General features: G+C 35.7%; 1 protein-coding gene across 2 annotated transcripts; it reads right to left on the bottom strand.

Annotated features, from left to right (window-relative positions):
* Positions 1-17,658: 17,658 nt before the first annotated feature.
* Positions 17,659-21,276, bottom strand: LOC149418402 (uncharacterized). Of its 2 annotated transcripts, none has more exons than XR_016302979.1 (2): positions 19,077-21,276; positions 17,659-18,502 (listed from the first exon to the last, which is right to left on the bottom strand). XR_016302979.1 is itself a non-coding variant. In XM_089638475.1 (2 exons), exons 1-2 carry the CDS (start codon positions 21,265-21,267, stop codon positions 18,483-18,485), a joined length of 423 nt encoding a protein of 140 aa, XP_089494601.1. In that variant the 5' UTR covers positions 21,268-21,276; the 3' UTR covers positions 17,659-18,482. The 2 variants fall into 2 exon arrangements, 1 of the variants encoding a protein (XP_089494601.1); XM_089638475.1 differs by having other exon boundaries at positions 20,865-21,276.
* Between the last annotated feature and the right edge of the window lie 2,346 nt (positions 21,277-23,622).

The raw sequence follows: 23,622 nt of genomic DNA, 5'->3' as shown, positions 1-23,622 counted from the left end.
CTTTGCGGATATCCACATTACTCACACGATCATACATGGTTTTACCACACGTACGCCTCAGGGATCTCATCTCTACAGCATTCAGCCTACTTTCATCCTTCCTCTGCCAGTTCCATGCTTCACTGCCATACATCAGGGTAGGTACCAGCACTCCATTGTGGACTGCCAGCTTTGCTTCTTTGGACAGCTTTTTGTTGGCGCCTACGGCATTTAACCCACCATTTATGGAGTTACCTGCATTCACCCTTCTTTCAATATCCCTATCAGCCTTCCCATCTCTCGTAAACATACTTCCCAAATACACAAACTCATCCACTTGCTCCAAGTATTCATCATTCACAACTATATTGCACACTGTTTTCATACTCTCTCTTTCAAATACCATGACTTTGGACTTACTTACATTCATAAACATTATTTATTCTCCACAATATTAAAATATTGCATTTTAATAGTTTGCTTTTATTGATGGTATCAGTGTCAAAATTTCTCGGTGTATTATTATTATAACTGCATATTATTGCAGCTTGTTTTTGCGCTTTTACTCAAAATGTTCATTTGGTTCCCATATTCTTTTATTTTATGATAAAAATTATTATATTAATTCTAAATTTATTTTCATGTAAACATTATGTATTCCATTGCTCAAACCATACAATTTATAGAATAATCGTACTACTAGTAGTACTAATAGTACCTACTAGTTTTTCACGCATTAGAATATGACCATATGATTTAAATAGCGCCGTTTTTGTGAAAATTCACCTCAAGAAGCGTTAAATTTAGTCTTACATTAATTATAATTAACAAAAAGGTATCATTTAATTCTTTTCTTTATGTGAAATAATAATTTCAAGATGTTTTTGTTATTTATTTTATTTTATCTTCGTTATTTGATAGATCATTAAAAACATAAAAATGTAAACACATAATCAACGGAAGGCACCCATGGTTATTTTTTGGATGCATAAATTTTCGATTTGAGATATTTTGAGAATATCAATCTCAGATGGGAAGGCTGATAGAGATATTGAAAGATGGGTAAATGCAGGTAACTCCATTAATGGAGGACTGAATTCCGTTGGCGCCAACAAAAAGCTGTCTAAAGAAGCGAAGCTAGTAGTCCACAGTGGAATGCTTGTACCTACCCTGATGTATGGCAGTGAGGCATGGAACTGGCAGATGATGATGATGAAAGTAGACTGAATGCTGTTGATATGAGATCCCTGAGGAGTATGTGTGGTAAAACCATATTTGATCGTATGAGAAATGTGGAAATCTGCAAAGAATGCAAGGCTGATGTAAGTGCAATGAGTAAAATTACAATATGCCCATGCTATTGATTATATTACGACTGGCAATTTAATGTTATTTTTCTTGGAAGCCTCGAACCAGGTGAAGGTAGTTATAATGTGTTGATTGTTTTGAGAAAGGAATTGTGGAGCGGGAAAACGAAAAATTAAAAACAATCATTGATTATAAATTTTATGAATAAAAGTGTTGTTTTCTAATACACTACACATATATTAATAGTAGGGGCAGGTAGGTAGGTACTTACGACTTTTAGAAAACCTATTTTGGATAAAACGAGTAATCGCTCTAAGGAGAAAATTTAGTTTTTTGTGCTCGCTATAACCAAGTTTGACTGTATATATATATTCATATATCGTCTCATATATATATATATATATGAGACGATATATGAATGTGAATGAGGCAAAGAGTGTGTACCAAGACCGAGTTTTTGGCGGTCTGTCCTCTCTGCCTAGGTACCCCTGCGGGAAACGACGTGATGATTAGATATTTAGTTAGTTATTATTGAAAAGTAAGTGGGTTGATGCTACATAATTACTTTTTTCTGATTACAGATTGCAGGCTCTGATTGCAGATTCAGTTACGATATCAAGTTTACCTACTTACTTTTTAAATTTACACAATTCTAAAAAAATGCCCAAAAAATTTTTAAACGCTGAGCAGGTGCGAGCGTTATTAGAGAAAGACTCTGGTAGTGATGAGTCAAACAGTGATTTTGAATTTGAAAACATTCAAAACACATCGGACATTGAAGATCATGTTTCTTTTGAAAGTTCTTCTGAAAGTGAATCCGACACCTCTGACGAAGATGCCGAAAAGATTACTGATGAAACGGAAGAAAAATCTTTTACTTCCAAATCTGGATTTAAGTGGAGTTCCGTTCCTCCGACACAATCCCGTAGTAGGCAACACAATATTGTTTACTCTCGTCCTGGCCTGACAAATGAAAGCAAAAATATTTCATCTATTGGAGACGCATTTTCATTGTTTATTACTGACGATATTCTCAAAGAAATAGTTACTGAAACCCAACGTTTTTGTGTGAGGGAAAACAAGGGCACAGCCGATGATGCATCAATTTCTACGGATGAAATTAAATCCTTTATCGGCATATTGCTTGCTGCTGGGAGAAACCGTTGCAGAAAGATGCAGTTGAAAGAGTTGTGGACAACGAATGATCTATTTAGGCAATTTTTTTATACAGCAGCTATGTCTAGAGATAGATTTGCATTCTTATTTAGTACTCTACGATTTGATGATAGAGTGACTAGGCACGAAAGAATCGCACAAAGTGGGACAAAACTGGAGGCGATAAAATCAATTTATGAAAATTTTAACGCAGCTTGCACTAGAAATTACTCCCCGGATTCCCACATCACCGTAGACGAACGTTTGGCGACGTACCGGGGATCATGTCCTTTCCGTGTATACATGAAAAGCAAACCTGGACGATACGGAATTAAAATATGGGTGGCAGCTGATGCCAAAACAGCCTATATTTTAAATACTCAAGTATACACGGGCAAAATTGGCAATGCCCGAGAAGTAAATCAGGGGTTACGAGTCGTAACTGACTTAGTAGCACCATATTACGGTTCTGGAAGAGGTGTTACGACAGACAACTTTTTCACGTCAATACCTCTTGCCAATAAATTATTGGATAATAATTTGACGCTGACTGGTACATTGAGGTCGAATAAAAGAGAAATTCCAAAAGAATTTTTACCTTCTCCGCAAAGGGAATTACATACAAGCCTTTTTGGTTTTACCGATGCACTTACAATTGTTTCTTATGTGCCGAAAAAGAAGAGTGCAGTGGCTCTTCTTTCAACCGAATTCCACGACGACAAAATTTCATCAGCGTCAGAGTCAAAAAAGCCAGATATAATATTACATTACAACTCAACAAAGGGGGCTGTAGACACCGGGGACAAAATGACAAGGGAATATTCCTGCGTTAGGTCGACAAGAAGGTGGCCATTTCGTATTTTCATGGAGATTTTAGATATGGCTGCCTTGAATGCTTATGTTATTTGGATCACTAAATATCCAGAATGGCATTCAAATGACCGAAGCAGACGAAAAATCTTTATCAGGGAGTTGGCCATGGACTTAGTGAAAAACAACATTAAAAGTAGAAAAGAAAGCGGTGTAAAATTTCACAAAGCGCAGCAATACGGCTTCGAATTATTTGAAAAAGTTATGCCGAGCACAAGCGACGATATTGTATTAAATGAAGTACAAGTTTTACCTACCAAGGCAATACGAAGACGGTGTTATCTTTGCCCGCGCAACATTGATAGAAAAACTAAGCTGTGTTGTTATACTTGCAGGAAATCTATTTGTGTTCTGCACAGGGTCCAAGAAAATTTTTGTACTAACTGTAAAACTATCAAGGACAATTCCAATAATGAATGTTGTTAAAATAATAAAAGTTGCTTAGGACGGATCTTTTGACAGATTTTAAACAATTCATCAAATTTTGATGTTAATTTTCAGGTTCTGCGAAAGTTCTATTCAAGTTCCGATATTATTTCAGTTCTGTGAAGTACCTGGCCTATACTGATATCATAACAGAACTTGAATAGAAATTTCATAGAACTTTAAAATTAACAAACAATCTGTCATTTTTGTAATAAGCATATCCGACCTTTAGAAATTTCTTCTATTATTCACTTTTTCTAGTATTTTTGCTGTTTCTTTTCAAGTCATCACTATACTAATGGTGCCATGATCTGCAATTTTAGGTTTGTCTAGTATTTTAGAATTTGTTCACGTTCATTTGATTACACAAACTCAATTAGTGTACTGGTTGTTTGTGTTATCTTGGTGTATTCTCAGTCGAATTGTTTCATTTTTAAAATGATCACGTTGGAAAATATTTTGCATAAAAATCCGTTTTGTTTATTTCATATTAATATTATAGTTTTTAATAATAAATTACGTGTATTTTAAATAATTAAAGCATTCATGATAGTGCATGTAGTCACTTACTAACATTTGGTAAATGAACAACATATTTTTCTATAAGAAAACAAACATTTTTCGACCATATCTTTTGTGCTTTTAATCATTTCTCTGTTTATCACTTTTTTATAAGAAGTCCCTCTACTGTTTTAGACGTGGTGCACTTTTCTCATTTTCCATTTAAATTTATGTATAAAGGTTTCAATTGCTCAAAGCATAGTGGTCATTTGGAAATTGTTAATTTATGCGATTGTTTATTGATAACTTGATATCAATTTTACAATGTTTTCCAGAACATCTAGTTCACTTTTGCAGTCTTGTGCAATAAGTATATATCCAGGAGTCATTACGCTATAATATCTTACAAGTGAAATGTTGTCAAAAACCGGACATAATATCCAATAGTTACTGTACCTTCTTATAACATTATATTTTATGTTTTTCCATCAAATTACGCAAAAATTGTGTTGTTAACGTCAGCTTGTTTTTGTTTTGTCTTCTTTTATAAATATGATCCCAATTTTAGATTAGATTATTTCTTGGTAATCACTTTGCATTTCATTTTTTCATACAATTTATTCTGGAGTATATTTATTCGATTTACCAATAAATTAAAGTTTGGGATATGTATGTACCAAAATTAATAGCTGACAGAATTATTCGCTATTTAATAATGCTGATTTTATTCCATGTTGTTTGGGTTTAACTTTCTTTCATCGTGTTGTGTGTGTTTTTCTAAATTGTGAATTTTTATTTAAAAAGTTATTGTCTTCTAGCTAGGTTATAATTTTCGTTTATTTCATCTTCAATTTTGGGAACTCGTGCCGTGTGTATATGTTACATTCCACTTGCTCAAGAAAAAAAATTCTTTGTAATAATACGATAAAGAGTAAATATCTTACATTTCAAGTTGTGATTTTCATCACGCGATTTGTGTATAATATGTAAATATAACGATCGTCCAGTTGATTAGTCAGACATCTCCGAAGAATCGGAATTTGAGTTGAGTATACAGTTATATGTAAAATGAAAAAACAAACAAAATATATGTTTTCTGGGTTATTTGTAGAAAATTTAAAAATGTCGTACTAATGTACCGAACCGTTATACTTCCCGGTGTTATTTTTTTATAGCATATTTAATTTATAAAATACAGACACATGTAAATAATATTTGGTTTATGGCGAGCATTCGAACATTGCTTTCCTCATTATCTCAAAACTTTGTATTTAGAGATGTCTGACTAATCAACTGGATGATCGACATGTCTTGTTTACCAGTAATAGGTATGTTCATTATACTATATGTGTAATAATTTTTGCTAATATCTAATGTTTGTTTCATAAAACTCATTTATTATAAAGTAGGTACCTACCTTATGTGTTTCCAAAATGTTGAGGTGTATTTTTGTAAAAATATAATATTTTGAGGTGTGTTTTTTGTCTTTTTGTAAATTTCTTCATTTTACTACGATATTATGTGTGTAAGATATTTTAAAATTATATTAAAATTATGTTTTATATTACGAATGTCTTTTTCTATTTTCTATTATAATTTTGCAATTTTCAGTTTATTTAATCAATCCCTATAAATGGTCACCATAAAAGAGATAGCCTCCTAGTATGATGACGTTTCTATTCTAAATGGTGGTTTTTGTTCAGGGCAATACTGAACGCATTTCCCATCCTTGGCCGTGCGGAAAATATATTATATTAAATGCATTATATTTTATGAATTATTTATGAAATATCACATAATTATTGAATTAATTTGCGCTTGCTGGGATTTTGAACCCGCGACCCAGAATCTCAACCATTTGACCATGGGGGCCGTCATTACTAAGAAAAAGAGAGAAATTCTCCGGTTTCTCATATGTATCCTATTACGAGTTTATAAATACCGTTTCCAGATCTCTCATAAATATTGTTTATCAAAAACGGGGAATTCTCAGGCTACAATAAAAAAATATTTATTTCAAGATTGGATTTCAATACTTTAAAAATACCTTATTTTTAACAATTTGAAGTTATTAAAAATACCTTATTTTTTACAATTTTATTTGATAAAACATTACAAAACAAAACCATTCACCGTTAAAAATGTAAAACATACCTACATAAATGGATCAGTGAAAAACTATAAACTCAATATATACCTATTCAAGCAAACGCATCATTTATGATTACAGGTTAACTGCGGCACGATGCTAGATGATACTCTAAATGAAATTATAATAAAAACAATCAGAAATAAGATATTAATTATTTTTTTTTTTGTAAACTAATGTTTAAGACAAGAATTTTTTTTCATAGCACAAAGGGTAACATTTATTTATAAGCAATAATTATTAGCTTGAAACACTCATCCACATTGAAAAATCTCCCGAGAAAAGATACATAATAATAATAAGAATAATTGTAGAAATAAAATAATTTAATACCTACATTAAATATCAACATACAACATTTGTTTCAAAATATTTAACATCCGTACCTAGTTTAGTAGTACGTAGTAGTTTTCATAAACTATAAAAGTAAAAAATACATATCCATCATTTACAGACCACCCTATGCAAGAAACTAGCCACCCACGTCGACGCTTAATCGCCAATCGGCAGTCGAGATTCGGAAACGAGGCGCGATGCTTGCTACGTACCCGCCTTCTCCGTTTTCTTTGAAAACATATGCGTTATGGTCTAAATTCATTAGAACATTAATTATGACTTTATTTATGAAACGATTTTGATAATGACTACTGAAATATGTAATATATACTTCCCTCTAATTATAACCAAAACAAATTTCATCGAATTATGTCATTAACACCTTTTAATAAGCAAAACAAATTGGGGGACTGAGTGACCCCGCTTCGGATCCAATGTGATTTTTTTCTTTCCGGGACGAAAGGGTTAAACAGAAATACAAAATATTTATCTCGGCAATTGATGCTGTAATAGCCGAACAAGGATGGTATTTGTTTGGACTCGCCTTATTTTATACAAAATCCAGAACGAATCATCCCAGATTCATGAATAAACCATACGTTTCGTTAGGGAAGAAACAGGCTTTACTGGAATTAGTTGGTTGTTATATGAAATTGTCTTGTTTTGTCCTCTTCGAGCCAAATTGAATGCTTTACATTTTGTCGCTAGTAAAATAAATACACGGAAAAAGTAAAGTAGGTTTATTCCGGAAACCCAAAAAGACCAAAGCAAACGTTTTTATAAAATGTAAATAGCGGACGAGATTTTAATTAAATTAATTATTTATTGCACTCAGAGTAGCGACTGTTTGAACCATTATAAATGTTAAATATTTTTTCAGCACACAATAAATAAATTTAAGAAGATTTCTTTTCTCCGAAAAAGGATCTTTTTTTGAAAAAAGATTTTCTCGGAAAACGGCGAATGAATCGTATATTTTGTACGGTTACTGTCAAAGGTTAGTAACTACATATTTTTGGTATTTTGTATTTTGAGTTTGATGTTTTTTCTGTTATTTGGAATAAGTTTGGGTTCCCTTTTAAGTCGTTAAATAAGTATAGCATTTTCTCAAATTTTCCACCTCAACTCTTAATAATTATTAGTCAAGAAAAATATTATAAAAACACTCACAAAAATTAGCTTATCAAGGAACAAGTTGAATTGGTAGTTTTTAATACAATAATCTTGTAACCTCTAACTAACTCACTAACCATCACACCGTTTCCCCGTAGGGTTAGGCAAAGAGGATGGACCGCCAAACTTCTCGATCTTGGCACACGCTCTTTGCCTCATTCATGTTCATACATCGTCTCATACAAACACTTTCGTTATGTTAACTATTTACTTGATTCATTCAAATCTCATGTACTTTTCAGCGTGAACTTGTTAATTTCTTCAAATAACTAACCAAATCCCATGTACTTTCTCAGCGTGAACTTGTTAATGTCTTCAAGCATTTTTTCTGACCCCATTTATGGCATATTGCTCAAAGCTTGTAAGTCCTCTTAAAAGTTTTTTGTTGTCTTTTTACCCTCGCATATGTTATTATTATTCAAACTCCATCGTAAATATTATAATTCACATTAATAATAAAAAGTTAATAAGAAAGATCTTTCAAATATCTCAGTTACCCTGATGAAAATATAGTAGAAAACTGATAAATATTGTGGAGAATTAAGCCTCTTGGCTTTGAAACTTGTGTGTCTGGTGCAGTTTTATCCTGTAGTCTGCATGGTAAAGAAAGCAATATCATGCTACGAAAAAATGATAGAGAGGTGAATAAGAAAGTAGAAATTACAAGAATTGCAGGCGACAACTCTGACATTTGACATTTATTTCGTTTATTAACTGCTGCAATGTCATCCGATTTCATATAAAAGCGTATATGTCCCAATCTATCAGCAGTATATCAACCACAAGTTGCATTTTCATCGACAACGAGTTTATCTTCTTCATCTTCTTTTGAGTTTCAGCTCCATCGGAAAGTGTGTCAATTTCTGCTTCCAAGATTTGCATTTATTCATTACCGAATACAAATAGATTTACCTATTTAATAAAGAAGAAGATAACAACGTAGAGAAAAATAAAGTTTTTAAGTAGACCAGAGCAGAAGTCATAAAAACATGGTATAAGTTATATTCCTTTCGAAGTAATGCTAAAATTAAATTTTATTGCTTTTATCAAGATGCTTTTGTTAATAAAATGGATTGACGATAAAAAGAAATCTGTAACACGTACCCACACGAAACGAACAAAGCGGTGAGAGCATATGAAATAATGGGGAACTTTACAGAATCAGGTTCACTACATAAACAGTAACTGTACGGTGCAGTGGCGCTTTTCTCAAAGGAACGTATGTGCAGTGAGCTCCTAGAGATGAAAGATGAAAGACAGTATGAATGATAAATAAGCTAAACATGAATTATAATATAACTACATGAAATTTAGGCGGGTTTAATCGGCCGCTCAATCATTGATAAGCCGCAGGCTAATTCCTTTTTTTAGACCCCGAGATATACGGATTAAATGCTAAGCTGCACTAAGCTCGACATTCCAACCAAGCCGAGCTTAAAAGCAACTGATACACCGGTCAACGATATTGATATATACATGTTTATAGTCTTAAAAATTATGTTCTATGATGAAATATTCTTTACAATAATAACTGTAGGTACATGTTTACAATACAAGATAAAATAAAATAAATTTATAATTAATTATTATTGGAAGTTTTATATAACACAGCCTCACAGCTCGCTTGCCTCAACACAGGGTTGCCAAGTGAGGCAAGCCTGTTTTATCAATTTGTATGGGTACTAGAAAGGAATTATTTCTGTGGTTGCTCCTTGTTTTAGTGCGGAGATATTGTTAGTTTATTGTTGCTGTAAGTTTGGATTTGAATAGTGTGGGTAGATATACTTGTATGTTTTGTGGTTGTGAGAAAGGTTCCATTGAGTTTCTGTGAGTGCACTTAAAGGATTCACTTTCTTTATTTTTTTCTAGAATAATGTTGTATAGATATACATTTATTGCTTTTATTCGTTTCTATTTAATAATAATAATAATAATTTATTCCAGAATGTATGCAGGGGTAGTGCAATGCAATACATTCCATATTTGAAATAATATACATAATTCGAATGAGAAAAATAATAATAATGAATAGATAATTGAAAAAAGATAAAATATAAACACAAAAATGAGTGTAAGCAGCTGTTTATGGAGGATATTTCGACATCTCCCGTCTCCAGAGGGCCATCAGAGGGGACTCCATGCAGACAACCATGGCAGTGATGATTTTGTTACTTGATTGGCGTAGTCTGCGCCATAAGCTTCCCGTATGATGGCAGAGAAGCGCTCTAAAGAGTGTACTCGTCCCTCCAGGAATATTTCTGTGGCACTGCAGTATCTCGGTAGGCGGAATAGTTGGCGACAAACATTATTGTAAGCGACTTTTAGCTTATGCCATTGTGATGCAGTGTAATCCACCCACAGTTCTGACAAAGCAAAAGCAAAGTTTAAATATGTTTATAATTTAAATAATATTATGGTATGTTATATGTGTAAAGTAAAGGGAATATTTAAGTATAAAGCTTATTTTAGTATGTTTATGAATAATCTCGCAGTTTTCACAGTCCTCCTTACAAGTTTTTCCTGTTATGAGACGGCCTGTATATTTTGGTACAGCTCACTGAGATTTTATAAATTTTTCCAGCTAACACATTCGGATAATATAATATATTTTGTGTGTGCCTTGAATAATAGCAAAACTAAACCAAACTACAAACACAAAATGTATTAATAACTCATGTTGTAACTATACGTATAGCGACATACTTATCTGACTTGATGAAGTCTATATCTTATCTGAGTAGTTAATAATAGAGTTAATAATAATAATTTTTCAGAAGACCGAACAATTCATTATTTAAGGGTCTCCAATCCCATTTTTAACCGGATAACGAATAATTTCGAAAGATTCTTAATAAATTAGTAATATTTCTTATCAGTAAGTTTTCTCCGTGCAGTCAACATTAGTTTCTAACTAGGCAAATACGTTTTAAACACATGTCACACCAGTCAGTGGCTGAGTTGGCATCGCGTCTGGTTCCCACCCAGGCGTCGTGAATTCAATTCCTCGGCCGGTTAAGTACTCTATCACGACACAAGCAATCTTTTCCGCTTACTAGGAGATTTTCAAATTTTGTCACGTTATTCATAACCCGGGAATGTTTGTCTTTCTTTAAATAATATTAAAATAAATGTTACATAAACGATGTATGTATTATGTTGGACTCTAAATAATGTCAGGAAGCACGTATGTATATAATAAGTCAAGTGTTCGTTCCAAAATGAATGCGATAATACTTATTGTAAATAATTTAGACAGAAGATTCATTTTCCCACTATTTTTTCAAGATAATTTTTTTTCCACATCAGCAATGTAAAATCCCAAATAAAATAATGTATCTACCAGAGTCTCAGAGAGTCATTCTCGGACAGTGAGTGTGTGAGAGTAGGGCTCTGAGAGCAGTATGTGACGGTAGTTTGTCAGAAGTGGTAGATAGTGGAATACCTACTGATTAAGGAAAAAATCTTTATCTGAAGAGTACGGAAGAGAATTAAAATATATATAGAAGTACCTACTAGTTAACTTCAGCTGCGGCTGATGGTTATCACCATTTGTGTTTATATTATGGTAAAATAAAACTGATGTGACGAAAAACCGAAGGGTTTTTTTTTGCCAACCATTGGGTGTTTTCGTACCACGATAGTAGAAACATCAATAATTTATACTGTTTAATTATCAAAAATATTTGTATAAGTTTGATGAGGAAATCTATAAACCAACCAACCAAATCGTACAAAAAATACAATAAATAATAAATAATTAGATTTGATCCGTTAGTAAATAAATAAATACATTATTATTGGATAAACAAGACATTTTCGCATTATTTGTTCTGCTAAAAAAATATGGTGGAAGTTTTTTTTCGCTTTCCATATGAAATATTATATGTTTTTGCAAATAATTAATGTTAGCATTTGCAAATCTAATCAAAATTTAGCGTGGTTTTAAGTGAACGGATTCATTTTTTCTTACTTAATTCTGATCGAGAATGACCACGAGCCACCACTGGTAAGGGGTATAGTTCCACGACCACATGATGTCGAATAGGTCCATTCATAAGCTGTGCTGCACAAGTTTAATTGCTTTTGGCGGTTTTTATTCGAAAACATTCCGCACAAATGGCCCGAGACTGTATCAGTGTATAATTCCACTTAAATGGGACAGGACTGCATAATTCTACTTTTGTGTCGCACTTAATGCGACAATCCGAAACACTTAGAATTCCATTTTGTTCGTTTTATACTGCGAATTCCATTCTGTGTCGGTTATTTATTTTTTTAAACAATTTTCATTGGGCTTCAGGTTGTTCGTATTCCGAGAAAATAACACCGATTTGTTTTTAGTTTTGTACGTAGTTATCGGTTTTAATCGACTAAAATTTGAATAGAATCTACATGTATTTTGATGTTTTTATTATATACACACTCACAACCAGGAAAGGTTTTTTTTAATTAGATCCACACAGGAGGCCCTGAGGAAAAAAATTCTCTCGGGGCCTACGACATCGTTAGGGATGCTGTGTGGGGGATCTTTAAGGAAAGGGAAGAAGAGAAAGTTCTGGTTAGAATAAAGGTATGAGGGGTGGGCAGGTATCTGCGGGTCAATGTGATGAGTCAAGAGAGAATCCGCCTGGATAAATTAAAATAACTCTGATTTGTTATTCACGAAAAAATGCTTTTAAATATTCATTATTCTGTCAATTAACTCCTCAGGCTAATTCGTTTGGTTTCGGGAACAAACAGCGACTACCCGTAGAGTCAATTTGCTTATTTTTTTAACAACTTATATAGTCTCATAGAAATCGTTATGTCTCCCTTACCGTCATGGGTAGCAATATATACTAAACAGTGTTCAAAATAAATAAAAATACCAAGTGTACGGGACGCGTTTGCCTGCACAAGAAAAAACTGTAAAATATTAGCACCGGCACACATTTACCTTTGTCCTGTGTAATGATTCAAATAAAGCACTTAAGGTATTTCATTTGAACCATTACAGAGTTATTTAAAATATCATAAAAATGCAGGGAATATCGACTATTGTAATATGTTTGCCTCAATGAATGCGTCTTGAGAAAGACGATATATTCGAAATTTGTAATTTGCTTTTGAAAAGAACGCCTTTATAAAGGCGGTTGTTTTTATTGCGGATAAACTCCTGTATTCATCCAAGGTCAGTCAGTAACGGCTCTGTGACATCGGGGCCAGTGAGCAGGACCGCACGCTGGAGGGAAGGCTCTCCGGGACTGGCTGGCAGGCGGGCTGGCAGGCGGGCTGGCTCAGTCGGCAACGTTCAGTCCCCTCGATCCATGGAATATCGACTCTTGTATGTTTGCATAAATGAATGCGTCTTGAGAAAGACGATATATTCGACATTTGTAATTTGCATATTGAAAAGAACGCTTTTATAAAAGCGGTTTGTTTATATTGCGGGTGCAACTTCTTGTATCCCTCCAGGCTCAGTCGGTAACGGCTCTGCGGGGCGCTGGCTGGTTCAGTAGGCAATGGCAGATCCCCTCTCCGAGGCTGGCTGTTGGGAAGGCTCAGTGAAGCCCGAGGCAGAGGCGCCGCGACGTCGGGGCGTCGTTGGCTTGTCAGTGAGCAGCGAGCTCAGCAGCAGGCAGTTGCAGTAGACAGCGGAAGTGGAGCGGGGGGGGGAACCGGGTTGAAATCAAACACAGCGTGTTGGTCTCAGGTAGCGAAGCGGGTCAGGCAGAGCGGACAGCGGTAGATGTTGCTCGGTCCAGGGCTTATGGCGGAATGGTGAAGGGACTTTTTTTGACTTTTGATTTACTTTATTTTACAGAGTTCCTAAACATGAGTTTACTGACTCTAACATAATTATAATTTGATTATCTTTAGATACTTTACTGTTATTTTTATTATTATAGTGGTGTTGAAAATGAGCTTAAAAACTATACTGCGGCTGTAGGCAGGTTATTATTCCTTCCGGAGGACTATCTTGGGTTTTTTATATTTAAATTTATCGATTTCGCTATATTTGGAAAGTGAATTTATTGTTGGATTAGTGTGGCTGGAAAGGCCGGCATAAAGTTTGGTTGCTTGGGAAACAATTAAGTCCTTTATCAACGGAATGTTGGTGTCTTTATGGATTGAAGAAATTCTAATCCATTTAGGTGCATTTAAAGCAAGTTTAATGGCTTTATTTTGAAATAATTGAATCTTTTGTATTAGACTTGGAGCGGCGTGCCCCCAAATGGGGCATCCGTAAGTGAAACCTGGTCTTATTGTTGTTTTATAAAGAAGTAATTTATTATCCGTTGATAAACGACTTTTCTTTCCCATCATTGGATAAAGTGATGCTAGACATTTATTTGCTGCTGTTATTTTACTAGTTATATGTTTCTTCCAGGTGAGCTTGGAGTCAAGCGTTACACCTAGGTATTTAATTTTTTACTTTTCCCATGGAACCTTTTCCCCAAACAGTTTAATGAATGGGGGCCGCTTGGGCCGTGTCTTTGAGAAAACGGTCGCGGCGCTTTTAGTAGGGTTAATTGAAATTCTCCACTTTTTGCACCACTCTTCAGTTAGAGTGGCCTGTTTCTGAACACGCTTTGTGGCGATGCTCTCGACTGTTGAACTAGACATGATGTTAGTGTCATCCGCAAATTGAGTGATTTGAATGTTATGGTCAATGGGTTTAGGAATGTCACTAGAGTAGATGTTATACAAGGATGGAGAGAGTTGACTGCCTTGAGGGACCCCAGCTGATAAGGGGCGGGTTGTGGAGAAGACGTTTTCTGACTTGACTTTAAAGCATCTATCTCTCAGGTAGCTAGCTATCAATTGCGTAAGTCTCAAAGGATACCCGAGAGCGTTCATTTTATATAAAAGGCCGTTGTGACAGACTTTATCGAAGGCTTTACTTACGTCGAGTGAGAGGATTACTGTTTTTTTCCTAATATTAAATCCCTCCGTGATGTGTTCCACAACACGCAGGAGTTGGTGAGAGGTGGAATGACCTGCTCTGAAACCATGTTGGAAGTCTGGCAAGAATTTACTGTCCTGAGTAAATGAGTTTAATCTTGATAGTATAACTTTTTCCAGGATTTTACCTAGGCAAGGAAGGAGGCTAATAGGCCGATGATTCTCCGTTAATAGTGGGTCCTTGCCTGGTTTGGGAATTAAAATTACGTCAGCTTCTTTAAAATCCTTTGGAAAGCAACGTAATCTCAGCGACGCGTTGCAGATGGCTGTTATAGCGCAGATGCCTTTCTTTGGCAGATATTTTAAGATTTTATTTGAGATGCCGTCAGGACCGGCTGCTTTTTTTTCTTTAATTTTTTAATTATGTTATTTATTTCCTTAGGAGTTGTGAACCTGATTGGAGGGTCTTCAGGATCTAAACTTAAGATTGATTCTACTTTTGAATCCACCTTTGCTACGAAGGCTGGGTCGTCGTAGTCTGTATTGGGAGAGAATTGGCTTTGAAGGCTATCTGCGAAGGCTTCAGCCTTGTCTGCAGCGGAGTATACTAATCCGTTGGGGCCTTTAATCGGAGAGATTTTAGTTTTTGGGCGTCTGAGTGCTTTAGAGAGCTTCCAGTACGCTGCTCTATCGTCTTCGAGAGTTGAAATGAAGTCGTGCCATCGCTCGTTGCGGAATTTGCTGAGGGCCTCACGTACTTCTTTGTTAAGTCTATTAAAATGATGCTTTACTATTGGATTGCAAGATCTCTGCCACTCTTTCCTAACAAGATTTTTTTCCCTAATAAGATCTTTGATCTCTTCGGGTATTCCATGTCGTGTGGCGTCGGTAGGAATCTCAACGGACGCCTCGTTGATGCACGATTTTAATGTTTTGATTAAGACGGAGGTAGCAGCGTTAAGAGTGGCTTCGTCGGGAATCGATGTGGGAATTGTTATGTTTTTATTCATTAGTTCGTTAAGTTTATTCCATTTAATTTTAGTTGGTAGAGGATTAACGGGAACCAGAGGGTTAGAGCCTCCTGTTAGAGAGAGGAGAACTGGATCGTGGTCAGATGAAAGTTCGTTAAGTACTCGGAGGGAGTGCAGATGGCTGGTATTTTTAAGAATGACGATGTCAATCACGTCCGGATTACCGGTATGGTGATGAATCGTTGGTCTATCTGGAGCATCGACTACGATAGGATGGGTACTCGCGTAATTTGCGAGTACGTTACCTTTGGTGTTATTTTTTAGGCTGTGCCACGATCCGTGCTTTGCGTTCATGTCCCCAGCTATTATAGTGGGGACATTTTCAGACAAGAGATTGTCTAATTCTGCTGGAATTAATTTTCGGGTAGGGGGTGAGTAGACAGAAATAAATTTAAGTGGTCCTGAAGAGGTATTAATTATTACCGAGGTGGATTCAATGTTACTACTAGAGAATGAATGTGCTAGACGGTGGTCAATATTATTTTTAACCAAGATGGCGGTTCCGCCTCCTCTGTTGGCTAGTCTGTCGTCACGGTAAGTTATGTAATTAGGTATTCTGAATGTCCTGGAAGGCTTGAGCCAGGTCTCGTTTATGAGGAATACTTCAATACTATAATCGTGAAGGAATTCAATATTTCCTCCTTGTGAGCTAGGATTGAGCCATTGGCGTTCCAAAAGGCCGTCTGTAGGTTGATTAAATTAACATTTTGTCTAGACATTGTGATTTCTTATCAGGGCTTGAATTTTTGCCAGCTCTTTGGTGGCATGTTGTATAGTAAACTGAAGCGCCGTGGCTTGTTCAATAAGTGCCTGGACATGTACGGGGTCCAGGAGTCGTGGAGGAGAGTCGGGAGAGGGGGCTTGGGGAGTTGGTTTTGGATCGGGCTGGCGCTCTAACCTGTGTTGTTGGCTGCTGCCCTGTGTGATGGGCGCCCTTTGTTCCCTCTGGGAATTTCGGGGATTGTAATAGTGTGGCTCGGGCCACCTGCGGTGAGAGGGAGGTAGGGGAGGGAAAGCAGCTAGCGAGGCTGCGGGAACAATGGGAGTTTGAGTTGGATTTATCTGATTAATCTGAGTTTCATTTAACTGATTCCGCTTGTGATGAAAGGCTTTAAATCACAGTGAAAAAAAACAGATAAACCATAGCTGCAAAAAAATATGCAAATTATTTATGAAAACGGACATGCTAACGACATCTGGCGGAGAAAGAATTGATCCAGCTTGCTTGCAGTAGACACCTGTAATAGTTGAAATTAAATCTAGGTTCCGGGACGAAAGCAGAGAGGTCGTAAAATCGTCTAGGACGACTGGTACTTCCCCTTTCCCAGGCCTATAAATAAAAATTGAATTTTGTCAACCAATAGATCTGAACAAAGAGCTATAAAATTTTGAGTAACCAATCAGTGAACGAAGGGGGGTGTGTCTACGAAAGACAAAGGATTGAACCTTGGACCCGACATTAAAAAAGATAATTAACGACATTTCGATTCTCACAGAAATTAGAGGTGAACGCACTGTTAAAAATTGGGGATGATCCTTTTTGAATAAAAACTGGTTTTCTTGATACCACTTTACATTTATTTCAAACTATTGAAACAGGTACAATATTTATAAAGAAACTGTGCGAATAACACTGCTACGATCGCTCTGACTTATGAGCTTGTTTATTATCGAGTTATTGTTGAGAAAAGAAAACGAAAAAACACATAATGCGAGCCTTTTTAAAGACTTCAAAAAACCACCACATGTAAATAAAACATTTGTCATCGTGATGTCTAGCAGTAAAAATGAAACCTGCTATACCGACCAAATTGACACTATTTTCTAAGCAAGAACTCACACCATTTTGGTTAAACGTAGTAACTTCAAATTTCTAGACTACAGATGTCGGTAGCCTGCAAAATTGAACATATTGCCAGGGGGCGGGATTCAAAAATTGCACTAAATTTTTGAATGATAATCTATTTAAAAATAAACTATAAACCAAACAGAATAAACTAAAAATTCTTAATCTAAATATACCACAAAAATACTAACAAAATAATTCAAAATAGCAGAAATTAACAAAATAAAACCCCCTTTTTTTTATGCCCTGCTGGTAAACTTATAAATTTAACTGTATAAATGCTGTTGAATTACTCTATTAATAAACTAAAGATAACTAGAAAATTATTAATCCTATTAAATAACCAAAAAAAATTCAAAACTGACTAAATTACACACGTCTGCATACTAATTTTTACATATTTAAATAGTTCAATAACACAAATAATATAGTTCACACTGAACACAACACAATTATTGTTCCTTTTTTTTTTCTTTCTTCTCAGGTCTTCTGCTTGATCCATCCAAGGTGGAGTCGAGAAGATAAGCATCATAGTGTAATGTACATAATCAATCCTTGGTAAGGTCCGGGACGTCAATTACAGGTTTAGTGTCTGAATCCAGGGGCATCAGACATATCTTTGTGATGGGCCTCACAAAGACTCCTTGAGGTGTTTTTAGGGTAACAACTCGTACTACTCCATCCGCTCCAGGGTGTGTATGCAGAATTCGGGCCATTTTCCATAAAGGTGGAGGTAAATGATCTTCCTTTAAAATCACCAGATCGTCTTTTTGCAGTGCCCGTTGAGTGCTGGTCTGCCATTTAGTTCTCTTTTGTAGTTCCATCAGGTAATCTTGCTTCCATCTAGACCAAAAAGATTGAATTAGCGAACTGATCCTCTGATATTGAGTTAGTCTGTTGTCCGGTATCGCCCGGACGTCTCTCTCAGGAATGATACAGGATTCAGTGCCTATAAGGAAATGGTTTGGGGTAAGAGGTTGGTAATCATGGATGTCGTCGGATAAGGAAGTTAATGGACGGGAGTTCAAACAGGCCTCAATCTGACAAATTAAGGTATATAAGAGTTCAAATGTTAATGAAGAATTGTTAGTGATTCTATATAAATGGAATTTTGCTGATTTTACTGCTGCTTCCCACAAACCTCCCTGATTAGGGGCTCGAGGGGTTATGAACTTCCACTCAATACCTCTGTTCACTAAATAATTTTGAATATTGTCGTTGTTTTCCCTCAAGCTGGTGTACAGCTCTTTGAGCCTGCTGCTAGCTCCTTTAAAATTACTAGCATTGTCGGAAAAGATCTTTTCAGGTTGTCCCCTACGGGATATAAACCTTTTTAAACTGTTCAAAAAAGCATTGCTAGATAAATCCGAAACTAATTCCAAGTGAACAGCCTTGGTTGAGAAGCAAATAAAGATACATAAATACGATTTTGCGAGGGAAGCCTTCCTCAGCGTCCCACTTTTAATTAGAATTGGTCCGGCGTAATCTATTCCGGTGATAGCGAAAGGACGACTCGGCGTAATTCTTTCGGGTGGCAAATTTCCCATGATTTGATGACCGGTTCGGGGACGACATCTAAAACATACAACACATTTATGTAATATCTTTTTAATAGTATTTTTACCAAAGATGGGCCAAAATTTTAATCGTATTTCAGCTAACAAAGCTTGAGGTCCTGCGTGTAGGTTTACATAATGGTAGTGACGTATTATCAATTCAGTTAGCTTATGTTTAGCCGGCAAGATAACTGGGTGTTTTTGTTGGTAAGATAAATGTGTAGCCAAATTCAACCTACCGCCTACATATATTAGACCATCATGTAAGAAGGGATTAAGAGATTTTAAATTACTTTTCTTGTTGACGATGCCATGGTTTTTTAATTCTTTCAATTCCTTTTGAAAGGCGTGTATTTGAGCTGATCTCAATAGACATTTCAAGCTTGATTCCAATTCAGCCACACTTAAATTGTCTGAAATTTTACCCTTAACACTTCTGCAGTTATTGACAAATCGCAATACATACGCAGTAACTCTTTTCAATTTAATAAATGATGAGAATTTTTCAAATATCTCCCATTCTTGAATATCTGTGGATAATAGAATATTTTTGCCTTTGAGTTCAGGAGGGTTTGAACACGAAATATTTGATATAGGCCAAGCGTTGACTCCCTCGGTCAACCAACTTGGTCCATTCCACCATATTGCAGAATTTATCAATTTATCTGTAGTGGTTCCTCTTGAAAGTATATCTGCTGCATTGTCGGCTGATGATACATGTCTCCATAGATCTGGATCACTAAGTTCTTGTATTTCGGCTACTCGGTTTGCAACGAAAGTAGCCCATCTCGTAGGTTGACCTTTCAGCCAGCACAACGTTATCATGGAGTCACACCAATAATGTGTGTCGATCTCCACTATATTTAACGCTTGTTTTACGTTTTTAATTAATTTAGCCAGTAGCACAGCACTACAAAGCTCCAACTTGGGCAGGGAAATACACTTCAATGGCGCCACTCTTGATTTGGACATTATTAAATGTGAATGCCGCTTACCGACATGGTCCACCGACACCATGTAAACGCAGGCTCCGTAAGCTTTCTCAGATGAGTCGCAAAAACCGTGTAGTTGTAGATATGTAGATTGCCTGCAAATAATTTTTCTTGGTATTTTCAACACATTTAGTTGAATTAATTCTTGAAGGTAGGACCTCCAGGGTGCTAATATTTCATTAGGCAATGGATCATCCCACGCTGCTTTAGACTGCCATAACTTCTGCATTATCAATTTGGCTACAACTATAATCGGTCCTAGAAGACCTAATGGATCGAAGGTTGATGCGATGCAAGATAATATCTGTCTTTTACTCTCGGTTCGACTTGATGGTTTCATTATTACATAAGAAAAATAATCAGATTCATTATTCCATATTAATCCTAATATTTTCTCAGTCTTTGGATTGTCAGTAATAATTTTTTCAGAATTGCCTGATTCGGCAATCTTAGCTTGGCCCGACTCGGCTGACAACTCCAAGACATTGGACCTCCATTTCCTCAAGGTCATCCCCGCAGACAAAAAGATGTTGATTAATTGCTCTTTTAACTCTCTACAGGATTCCATGTCATCTCCTCCGGTTAACAAGTCATCCATATAGAAGTCATTTTCTATGACCTGACTAGCTCTAGGAAAATTTATATTGTTATCCATACCAATTTGCCGTAGACTTCTAGTGGCTAAGAAAGAGGAAGGCCCCAGACCATATGTGACTGTCTTCAGACGGTAATGCTTGAGCACCTCCTGCGGCGACTCGCGCCACACTATCTTCTGCAGGTCACGGTCCGCTTCACACACATTAATCTGGCGGTACATCTTCTCGATGTCAGCCGTCAGTACTACTTGATGTTTCCTGAAATGCAATAGTTGGGTGCATAAGTCCTTTTGTATAACAGGTCCTGTCATCAAGGCGTCATTGAGAGAAATTCCATTTGAAGTTTTGGCGGAGCCGTCAAAAACGACCCTCACTTTAGTAGTAGTGCTTGATTCTTTTATTACAGCGTGATGAGGTAAAAAATAGGATTCACGATCCCCCTTTGACTGGTCACACACCTCCATATGACCTAATTCCTCATATTCATGCATGAATTGTATATATTGTGTCTTCAATTCGGGATTTGACACAAATTTTCTTTCTATATTTTTAAATCTTTTTTCAGCAGTGAGCAATGAGCTTCCCAGCTGATCAATGCATGCTCGACGCGGTAAACTTACTACGTATCTACCGTCGTCTTGTCTAGTATGAGTACTAGCAAAACTGGCTTCACAAGCCTTTTCTTCATGATTTAGAATCTTAGTGGGATTAATCTCCTCCAATTTCCAAAATTTTTCTATTTGGTGACTTATTTTATTTATAGATAAATTACAACAATCTGATACAGGCCTTTGCTTTGGGTACATGTGGATTGGTCCTGATATGATCCATCCCAGTTGCGTACGTTGAAGTGTTGGTCCCGATTCGAGTTTCAATCTATCGTTGGTTAGGATTTCCCAAAAGCTCTCCGCGCCCAACAGCATGTCGATGGGTGCAGCTATATTGAAGTTCGGGTCAGCTAGCTCCAATCCTCGTGGTAACTTGAAGTCTTTTTTCGCCATTGTCACTTGTGGTAAATTTGTTGTAATCTCCTGTAAAATCAGACATGATATTTCACTTTTATAATCAGTATGAAGCGAATTCATCTCCACTGAAATTCTCTTTTTTATGTGAGTGATGTTATTATGGATCCCAGAAACGGGTTTGTTTATCAATTCACATGGTAAATTTAATTTATTAGCAAATTCTGCTCTCATAAAATTTGACTGGGCCCCTGAATCAATCAGAATGCGGGCTTTAAAAATTTTATTGTTACTACCCACAACTCCTATGTTGGCAGTTGACAATAATATTATTTTTTCTGCTTTATCCGATGCAGAAAAATTCGATACTGAAACCTCGTTATCAGCATCCATATTGGAGGCCTCCCGCAGAGGTACCTCATTGTGTAGTAAGGTGTTGTGATTATCTTTGCCACAACGCCTGCAAGAAAAGGTTGCCTTGCAACTCTGTGCCTGGTGACCCACCTTTAAACATTTAAAACAAGCTTGGATTGATTTCGTAGCATCAATCCTCTCATGTAATTTTAATTTCAGAAATTTTTTACAATAATAAATATGGTGACCTTTCTCGTTACAATAAATGCAGTTGTTAGCCTTTACCGCTAAAAATACTGATGAATCTTTTTTGCAATTATTGTTGCCTAGTTGTGTTTTATGTAAGCTAGAAAAATTTTTCTCAGAAGCGTTCATCAGTTCCAATACTTGGGCTCTAGCAGATAAACATTTTAAGAATTCCTTTAACGTCGGTAATTCGTCTTGTAATATATATTGTTCCCAATTTTTTCGGGTAGCTGCGTCTAATTTATTTGATATTATATAAATAACCAATGGATCCCATTGATCTACCTTGACCCCGATATTTTGTAATGCCTTTAAACTAACGTTTGTTTCATCAATTAGATACCTCAATGCTACAGGCTCTTCTTGTTTCATGTCTTTTAATGAAAATAGAGCTTGGATGTGTTTATGAACGGTAGTTCTTAAATTTGCATAACGTTCATTTAATAATTCCCAAGCGGAAATGTAATTTAATTCAGAAATTTCTAGATTAGCAATTATCTTTAATGCGTTTCCCTTTAAAGTTGATTGCAAATAAAAGAATTTTTGTACGTTGCTTAAATTTCTATTGTTATGGACTAAAGTCTTGAAGGTTTCGACGAAATTAACCCAATTTTTCTGATCGCCATGAAATTCCCGTAATTGGAGATTGGGTAGTTTAATTTCCACCTTACTTTGATCGACGGATTCGATCGCACCTTTGGCCGTTGCCAAAACTGAGAAATATTGGTTTTCGAAAGCTTCTCGTTGACTATAATTTTCAATTTCGTCTGAATCCGGTAACATTTCAATTTTCTGTTGAACTGCTTCGAATTCATCTAACAATGATTTCACCCGCTCATATCTTAATTTAATTTCATTTACCGACAATGCATTTAAGGAATCCGCGAATCGGGTTAGTTTTCCTTTGATTACGCCGCGTTTGTTTATTAATGACTTCATATTTTCCATTTTTAATTATATTTTGTTAATATCGTTTGACAATTATTTTATTTTAGCAAACACCCGTTTGAAAGAATACCACGACAATCTTGACAATACTATTTGAGAACACTATTCAATAATATTATATTCTTATTTTCAAGTGGGTAGTGATTTTATTTATAATATTGACTCTATTTAAGATTAATCTCGTTTAAATTACATGAGACCTGAATAAACATAAAATGGATGATAGGAAGGAAAGCACTGAATACTTATCTCAGATTTGCGATGTGGTCCACTTTCCTTAATGATTTCCAGTTTCAATCAATTTTGTAT

This window comes from Hesperophylax consimilis, chromosome 13 (assembly GCF_061612785.1).
Source record: "Hesperophylax consimilis isolate HC1 chromosome 13, BYU_Hcon_1.0, whole genome shotgun sequence".
Classification (NCBI taxonomy): domain Eukaryota; kingdom Metazoa; phylum Arthropoda; class Insecta; order Trichoptera; family Limnephilidae; genus Hesperophylax; species Hesperophylax consimilis.
Note: the sequence above shows the minus strand (reverse complement) of the source record. Positions and strands in the feature narration are given on the sequence as shown.